General features: G+C 40.3%; 1 protein-coding gene across 2 annotated transcripts; it reads right to left on the minus strand.

Annotated features, from left to right (window-relative positions):
- Positions 1–445: 445 nt before the first annotated feature.
- On the minus strand, positions 446–5013 carry LOC4346704 (uncharacterized). Of its 2 annotated transcripts, none has more exons than XM_015795927.3 (4): positions 4692–5013; positions 4546–4595; positions 2182–2879; positions 446–2098 (listed from the first exon to the last, which is right to left on the minus strand). In XM_015795927.3, the coding sequence occupies exons 3-4, from the start codon at positions 2587–2589 to the stop codon at positions 923–925; spliced, it is 1584 nt and encodes a 527-aa protein (XP_015651413.1). In that variant the 5' UTR covers positions 2590–2879; positions 4546–4595; positions 4692–5013; the 3' UTR covers positions 446–922. The 2 variants fall into 2 exon arrangements, with proteins under 2 accessions (XP_015651413.1, XP_015651412.1); XM_015795926.3 differs by having other exon boundaries at positions 4522–4595.
- Between the last annotated feature and the right edge of the window lie 4505 nt (positions 5014–9518).

Raw genomic sequence — 9518 nt, forward strand, 5'->3', positions numbered from 1 at the left:
TATACAAGAAATGTTCCTCAAGTCTGGCAATCTGTAGGAAGGCAAATTCTTCTCAGAATCTCTGAGCAGTGCCTAAGTTCCACAGCAAAAATTTCGAGACCACGACCAAAATCTCCTCCTGATTCGATGCCTTTTCTCAAACTATAGTGTGAATACGTCGATCAAAGCATGGGATGGATATATATAAAATGTTAGTCAGATTTGACACATTAAAGTGTCCAAACATCTACCTATTTTGTGGTACCAGCTTTGTTCATTGGAACCAATTTATTTACTGCAGAACTCATCCAAGTACCATAGGCACCAAGATGTGGACCAATATGTGTCATACATATACCCCGAAATACTATGATAGACCTACATAAGATGATCAAGACGCCATGGAAAAATTATTTTCAGAAAAGAGGTTCATGCAGGAAGCTTTTGTACAAGCCTAAGTAAGATGGGATGCAACATAATTAGTTTTCTCTTGTCCGAATAGGAACATTTTGTTTTTGGCATGGGATGCAATGTGAGATCACAGCTGACACCCCAGAATGTTCTCACGACAACCAACAAAGAGGTTGCCTTATCTACACTATAGCTGTTCAAGCATTCTTGCCGTCGATGTTGCATAGACATCACTGTTCAAGCATTCTTGCTAGTGTAGATCAGGTTAGCAAAATGGACATTTCTGCCAGCTGAATGAACATTCCTAAGAACTTAGACGAGCCAACTAAAGCTGACTACATATTGATCCATCACTTACAGGATTCAATTAGTCAAGTTCCACAAACTGGATGTCAGTAAGTCTAGGCTAAACTTGCAAGTGATCTATGACTAGTCCCTTCATTCAACAGGTAGAATAGAAGGATCTATGACTAGCTAGTGCTTGAGATGACATTTGCACAGTAACGCTTTAAGACAAATTGAAGCAAGGGCACTAATTGCCATCCTTGCTGAATAGCATTCCTCCTATATGCCTCAGTGCTTTCTCATACTCTGCCTTCTGAAACTCATCGAACCTTGAAGTGTCTGCCAGCAACAGCTCCGTGTACTTCTTGTAAAGTGTAGTTTCCTTCTTCTCCCTTGCTTCTTCCTGCTTTATTCTGGCCAATTCAAGCTGCTCTTTCGAGAGGCGGAGCTGTACCTCTGACATCTTCACACGATCATTGTTAAGCATGGTCTGAAGATGCATCGCATGTTTGATGTCTTCTTGCACCTCGCATGAGGAAGACGATGCCTTGCCTTTACGTTTCCGACTGAACTTTGGTGCCTTGCAAATTCGTGGCTGTGTTTCTTTTCTAGGAATGTTTTCCCTTGTCGCCCTCTCGTTGTCTTGTGCATCGAAACCTTGTGGACGTGATTCTTTTTCAAGCATATCATCCCTTACTGCCAACCCCTGTTGATGTTCATTCAATTCTGAAGTGTCAACAAGACGAAATCCAGTGGGCCAGGAAGTATCAGCTGTCAATAATTCTGATTGCTTCTTGGAAATTCCTGTGTCCTTGGTGCAAGCATCTTGTTGTTTCAAACTGGCCAACAGAAGCTTTTCATTGGAGATAGAAGGCTCTACTTCTGTCAGCTCCTCAGGGTTCTTGATAAGCATGTCTTCTTGCATCTCTGAAGACGAAGTTGACCTCTTAACTTTAGCTTCCTTAGATGTCATGCAAACTTCTTCACCTATTTCTTTTCCAGGCATTTCTTCAGAGTCTTCAGAAGACGACATGTACTCCCAAGAATCAGACTGCATTGTTCTTTTCGTAAATAAACAAGACATGTATGCTTTCCACTTGGGTTGGTTCCAAACTGCTTTCCAGCAATGGTCGAAGGCGAAATTATGCTCTGCTTCTTCAAGATACATCACACGTGCTTCCTCATTATACATCAGCCAAGTTTTGTCCATCAGTTGCATGCCCTCAGAGTGGCCACTAGGATATTTTGCCTTAACCCGGCACCAACAATCATGGAAGTGTGCCACCTTTCTGAATATCTTGTGCCAGTGGCCCTTCACATGTTGAAGTTCCCTTCTTCGAGTTGCAGGGATTGTACTGTTGTATTCTGCTACAACCTTTTCCCAGTACCTGTCAGTCTTGTAATAAATCAACCAGGCGCTTATCTGTTGTTCCAGCAGAAAGATGTTAGTGCGCCATTTGCAAGGTCCAAAAATTACAAATAGAAAAAAGGCCAAGGCATGCTTACCAATCTTATGTCCTCCTTTTCTGTCCAATATAGTCGCTTAGTAGCCTTCTCAGGTTCAGCATTGTCAGTGCCTTGTTCTCCTGGACCAGTTATTGAACGCGGGGTGCCTTGGTCAGACGGTGCCTTGGATGGAATAACTGGAGCAGGTAAAAATGTTGATGGCATAGCTCCAGCAGGAGGTGGTAATGTGTATGGAGCATATTGTGGTGGAACAGCATATTGCAAATTTTGTGTGTATGGAGGGTAGTGAGGAAATGGTGGGAATGGGAAATTCATTGCATATGGTGGTTGTGAAAATAGGTGCTGCGGATATTGTTGGTGGCAGAAATTCATAGAGCTGTCTTTATCTGGTGTGACATTTTGACAACTTTTTTTATCTGAAGAACCACCAGGTGGGCGAGGACCCATTGCAAACGAGAGAAGATTGTACGGAATGTGTATATTGGGTGTGATCAGATGTGTGTGAAACACATGGGTTTGGAGGCAATTCTGAACCACCTATTTGGCAAATGTTCCCAACAAACTGTTAAGGGAAATATACCCAATAGCTCTTTTGTTCAGCTCTTTGTGTACTTTCAGTCACTGTCCTGGAGATACCACAAATCGGAAACATTAACACTTGATCTCCCACTAGACCAAAGCAGGTCAGCAGAAACAGTAGTATTGCAATTAATTGTGTCAAGGCCGGTGTAACACTCCTGCAAAAAAGCATAATAGAATAAAAGATTTGAAATTATGTACTTAATCTGATTTATTACAAACAATAAGAATTTTTTATCACCTAATGAAATAACTCTATTAAATTCATCACACTACAAAACAAATTATGAACTCAAATTTTTAATTTTTTTGCTCTGAAGTATATTGAGTTAGGGCCCTTTTAGTAGAGCCCAAAGGCCAGATTCTCTAATGAATCAATTCCCATTTCCACATGGAACACAGAGTAACCAAAGTACTGCTCACAACAAGAATTAAGTGAACCAAGCAACAAAGTGCCGACCAAATAGGCAAGAAATTACCAACCCACAATCAAAACCTTTGATGTGCCCCCTACCGTCTGCCAAGTGCGAACTCCTATCAACTTCAGCATATTTTTTTGGAACATTACCAAGCTCAAGTTGTCTAGTAAAACACGCAACCTTGAACAATCAAAGTGCAAAAGGATTTACTCTAATTCCAGTGGTGAGAAATGAACATGATACAGTTCGACCAAATGTGTGTCTTAAGTCACTCCGGATAAGACATCTAGAGAAAGATAAACAAGACCTTTAAGTAGACCAAGATGCACAATATATGAAACAGAATATGCTGTTTCTATGTTTGAGAAGCCAACTGTTACAGTGTCCTAAAAGGAATCAGAGGCCAATAGAAATACAGAGCTTAATGCAAGACCTATTGGAGTCTTGCACCGGACTGGAAATGCCATTCTCAAACAATGTAGACCTATTGGAGTCTTGATAGTGGTATTCAACTGTTTTTTACATAATAAAGGTTCTGAAGAAAAAGGGTACATCATTTGCAACAAGTCTTTGCATAAATTCCACAAGTAAAGCTAGTGTTTACTATGACAGATCTAATTCACCTGTGCAAATTGAATGTCAAAATCATTAATGGAAACTAAATGTTCCAAGTTTCACAAAGGACATGTTATCTCCTAAATCATTTTGATATTATGACGGTATAAGGGTAAGAAACTGAATGGAAGCATCAGTTCTACCAACATGGCAGAGCATGGGATAAGAGAAAACACAAGCTATCTTTGAAAGGAGCAGTCCATCTCCGCAAACTAAACAAATAAGATGTGATATGAAAAGAAAGTGCCTGTTCAATAAGGAAGGAGGTGCATAATGCCATCACTAAACTGAATGTGGTCTATTTAATAGTTTACGTCCAAAAATAACAAGCAGCCAACATCCAAACTTTCATAGAACCTAATTGTAAGAGTTCCCTAATAGTCTGTCCTACAGGCCACAGTGTCATCTAAAAGAAAAATAATTGCCATAAAACTGTAACATCCATTGTCCAGTCCAAAAAAGCGAGAAAATAAAAGCTGCATTAGCCACTCTATGACAGGCAGATAAACTAATATTTTTCACAAACAGAAATGCCATTTACATCGACAAAAATGAGAAGAAGCTCAAGATTAGGAAAGACAAATACGGTACATGGATGTCATCTGCCAAGTTGGGAAGATAACTGGCATATAGAGTGGTTAATTGCACAATGCAACCCATTATTTTGACTACTGGGACAAATTTCTATAAAATGGCAGCAATAAGCACAACCACATTACTGCATTATCATAAGAAGAAATCAATAATGCATAGTCTGCAAGCATACACTCAGATTGATGAAAATGGTAACCTAATCCAGCTGGATTCTTGGGCTCAGGCCTCCTGCTTCGATCCCTCCTCCTAAAGAGAGAAAGGAAAGGAAAAAAAAAAGCTAGATCTTCAATAACACTGCAACACGAAGAAAAGAAACTATTTCTACTCGCCCCAGCTCCCAACCTTGGGTGGAAATCAGAGATTGACGGCGAGGGCAACAGCCGGCTCCTCCCCGATGCCTTTCTCGGAGCACATCAGGAGGTCGGAATTGCGGCGGCGGGAGGAGGAGGAGGAGGCGTACGCGAAGCAGCGCCGCGGAGACGGGAAGCTCCCCCGGCGCAGCGCGTTAGGGCCGCGGTGGTCGGGAGCGCGGGCGGGCGGCGGCGCTGCGTTGGAGGATGGAGATCACGCGGGGGCTCGCCGGCGGCGAGAGGTCGGAGCGCGGCGTGGGGGGAAGGAGGCGAGGGTTTTGGCGGCCGGATTTTGGTGGCGGAATGTGAAGGCTAGTCTTGGACTCGCTTTGCTTCAGCAAAATTTACCTATTTTGCCAATTTTTGTGAAATCAGCCTAATTTGTATTTCTTGCTATAAATTTATTATTAAATATAAATAAAGCCTTTTTCTTTTCTTTTTTTTTTGCATTTCTCTCCGCAGACAGCATGAATTAATGATGTGAAATGTCTATTTTGCCTCTCCCTTCCCCTTCGGTCTTTTTATCATACTATAGCGCCCTTCTGCGATGGCAGACAAACTATAAAGTTTCAACATGAGTCTGTAATTTGCCGTTGCTCTTTCTGACAACCACCTCCCTGAGCAACTCGATCATCATCGTCGCAGGACCAGCGACACTGCTCACTGAGTTCCTCTAGATCAGTCACGACTCTTCTGAGACAAACGCAAGCCTCTCCATGTCATTCGTGTTGGATGAGTTTGGATTTATCAATCTACCTTGTAGGATTGTCTTCCTCATACCCGAGATGGTAATGTGATGGAATATGAGTAACAACGTGGTAGGACAATATAGAGTTATTGGGAGTTGTTAGATTGCCTCAAACTTTGTCATGCATCAAACTTCTCTTATGGCAAAATCGAAAGGAAGCTCATTTTAATGCATTCAGGGCGTCCTTGGGCCCGTGCGGGCTGTGCGACCGAACCGGCCCCCAAATTTTAAGGGCCCCTAAAATATTAAGTATGTCCTATATATAATAATATTAGTGGCTTCAATTTTTTTAATTTGCAGTTTAAATAGGAGTAAAACAAGGCCCAGAACACTGCAGAAGGTGAACCGATCTATCTTCCATCTTACTCCCGTCTAGGCGTCCGCGTCGTCGCGTATCGCCGAAGTCCCGACGCCGCAGCCTCTTCGTCTCCTCTCCCCAGTCCCCTCCGGCCTCTGCTACTACTTCATCGCTGATGATCGGCTGATCTCCACGCCCGTTTCTAATTTTACTATAAAAAATTTACTAAGCTACTAGAGCCCTATTTTAATATTTTGCACGGGGATCGATTTGGCCGGGACGCCCTTGAGGGCAACACCAATGTATATAGCTAAAGTAGTCCATGTTGAGTTGTGATCCAAATTCATTTGCACTTAATAAAGGCCAGCTTCTGCCGTAGTGGAGCGGAGGCCCGTCGCCGGTAGGCTTGGGCCGGAGCGTAGGGTACGGATCATCATCCCATTTAGGGTTCCACCATATATATACCTCTTGTAAGCCACCATGCGGCGATGTAACCTCACCTCAGATATAGTGAAGATATTTTGCTGGCTGGCGCCCGTGGTTTTTTCTCTCCTGTTTTTGGAGGGATTTCCACGTTAAATCTCGTGTCATCTGTGATTGATCTATTTGTTCTTTATCGTTTGTTCGCCTATCGTTTCCTAACAGTCTATATAGATGGGACCCACATTTGTGGGCTTTAACTATTGCAACATATACAACGTATATAGGTAGTAAGTAGGTGGAGGAGGAGAGAGGAAATAGAGATAAATGATATATTTTATTCTATATGGGCAACCCATATGCTTATGGATGACTTTTGCTATTTCTCTCCTATAGACTACTTCCACAATGTGGTTAGGTAGGTGAATGTATTATTTTATTTACTATGGACTGGTTTTGTAGTACATTGTGGATGCCCTGACTGCATTGATCCGGTACGCACATAATTTTAGTTTATTACCCCCAATATTTTTTTCTCAAACAACTCACAAGTACGCACATAATTTTAGTTTATTATGTGATCCGGTTATGTCAGGCTTTTTAGCTGCCATGGATGTGATTTGGACTGGTTTTGCCACAGTGTACTCCAGCTGTCATTTATTAAGTGGCTGTGAATAGAAAAAGGCGATAAAAGATGGGAGAGAAAACGAACCAACAAACAAATCAATCCCCCATCTCATTCTTCGCTCTGTAATGGCTGTTCTTTGAGCTATTACATGGTCAGATAAACCAAATTGTTATTGATATTTTTGGAGGTTAATTGAGCAAAAAAAAGTACGGAATAATATGGGCCAAGAGAAAATTTTGAGATATTAAAATGAACTTTTTTTTAAAAAAATAAAAGAGTGGTTTATGCGGTCTGTTTTTCAAAAGTTATGAGTATACCACACAAACACAGTTATGAAATTGCATTTCCCGGTGTGCCAAACATTTCTTCTTCTTTGATTTAATAGTATTAACTTGCATTCCTCCCTGTTTTCCTAGTTTATCATTTTGTCCACCTAGTTATCAACAAGTCTAAAGTGGCAAATTCGTCTCTGCACACTATTAGCAGGCTCTCCAAGAATACAATTCGTTAATTTTCATGTCTATTCAACAGAACTTATGCGCAATCATCCTCTATGTGAGCAAGGATGGAAAAACATAGTTGTATATTGATGTGAGCTCAAGTAGTTGAATGGAACATGCATAATATAAGTAAAATGAACATTGTGCTTTTTATTACATGCAAAGAGTGTTGTCCTAAGGTTGTCACAAGTGCTAGAGCTTTTATGCACGCCATGGGGTGACTAATATGGCCCTAACCCTGCCTTCCAAAAAAAAATATAACCAATACTCTTCTATAATCGAATAATTGAGATTTATCACCAAAAACTAAAACTAAGGGTTTCAAATATTTGTTCTTACCTCATGAATGCTTTCCTAAAAGATAAAATCAAATTCTACATGCTACTAGCCATTGAGCACATTTGTGGGTCCAAATTTTACACCTCAAATAAACGTGTGGATCCAAATTAATTTTCTCGTCCATTGAGCATACTTCATTCCCCAAGCTCTCCGCCTCTCCCTTGCATGTTTATAATTTGAACATCCCTTCCAATATCTCTTTAAATTTTAAACAAAGAAATCTACTTGACAACCCTGAACTTTAATTTCATAGAAGTTTGAATGCAACGTTTGACTTTTAACCTTGGTATTAGTCTTGGTTTGTGATCTATAACAAGGACATATAAATCTAATATTATATAACAATGATGAATTTTCAATCCTAAGTTAAAGATTATGAATTTTTATTTTCTATGAAATATAATTCATGATTTGTAAAGACATTTTTTGTAGGTTTGTCTCTTCCGGTATATATATCTGTAAGAGATCATTTTTACATGAGTGGTGTAAGAAATCACACTATTAATTTCTCAAACAACCTGCCATGATGTGTATCCCATTTAACCAACTCAAATAACTAAGTTTGAGGAGAAGGGGAAAGAGAAGATTGGGAAGATCAATACGCTAAACGAGGTGATCTATTAGTACATGATTAATTGAATATTAATTATTTTAAATTTAAAAAATAGATTAATATGATTTTTTAAAGCAACTTTCCTATTTTTTTTTCAAAAAACACACTATTTAGTAGTTTGGAAAGCATTCGTGCGAAAATCGAAAGAAATCTTCTCTCTATCACCTGCTGCCGAACGCACAGATGAAGGCACTTGAGTGCCACGCTGGTTGTTTGGTTGCATGCCACAAATTGCCACGCCTAAAGTTAGTCATGCCACAGTTTTTTAGCTATTGTTTGGTTCATGACACAACTGTGGCTAGCCACACATTTTCTCTATATGGCCCCACATGTCATACACTAATATTTTTTGCTAACTTTGGCTAAGTTGTGGCTAGCATTTTGCTAGCCACACATTTTGTGGCAGCCACACCTTGCCTAATATGAGGTTTGGCAAAGTTAGTAAGCAACCAAACATCCCTCTTTCTCTACATTGCAAAATCCATTGTCATGTTGTCCATATAAATCATCGCTATCCATTTTTCTCCGTATATGCATGGAACTCACGGAGCATGTATGCTATGTTTTGAGGGAAAAATTCACTCAATGCTTTGAGAGTTGAGACCCTCAGCTCTGTGGTGCAAAGAGCTCCAGTATAGCACCGTCCATCCCATGTTCTAAATAGGGAGACTCCCAGATATTTCTTACTGTTCCTATGCTGAAAGGCACTGGGAAGAAAAAGAGATGGTAGAATTTCTCTCTATCAGAAACCTTTTCCCCATGCTTCCCAAGCCTAAATTATTCCTCCCAGCAGCGTCACCTAGCATTCCTCTCTAGTTTCTAGTTATGGTTTCTAGAGAGATAAGTGAATGTCATCTAAATTTATATATTTGTAACAATTAGCGGTCAACTGGTTTGGAGCGGAAGGCATTAGGAAAAGGCATGAAAAATGGTCAGCAATCCTTCTGTATTGAATATGTGAGCAGGTGGCATGATAGCCCTGAGTTGCAGTAGTATGGAAGGGCCTTTGCACCAAGTAGACTGGATTCATGTAAGCTGTGTGTTGGCCTAGGTACATAGGATAAACAACGGCACTTTCTATCATCCTAGATTCATTCATGCAATATATTTTATCGGGTAATCTTATTTCCGTCACCACTATTAGATGGTTGCATGATATGTATGCCCCATAGCTAACAGTACTTCTATTTGAGTAAAGTAAAATGGAGACATTGCGTTCATAATTGCTTCCCAAGAGTGCATCAAATGATTTATGTAGCTAGCATTTAAAAGC

The sequence above is a fragment of the Oryza sativa genome, chromosome 9, assembly GCF_034140825.1.
Source record: "Oryza sativa Japonica Group chromosome 9, ASM3414082v1".
Taxonomy (NCBI): Eukaryota; Viridiplantae; Streptophyta; class Magnoliopsida; order Poales; family Poaceae; genus Oryza; species Oryza sativa.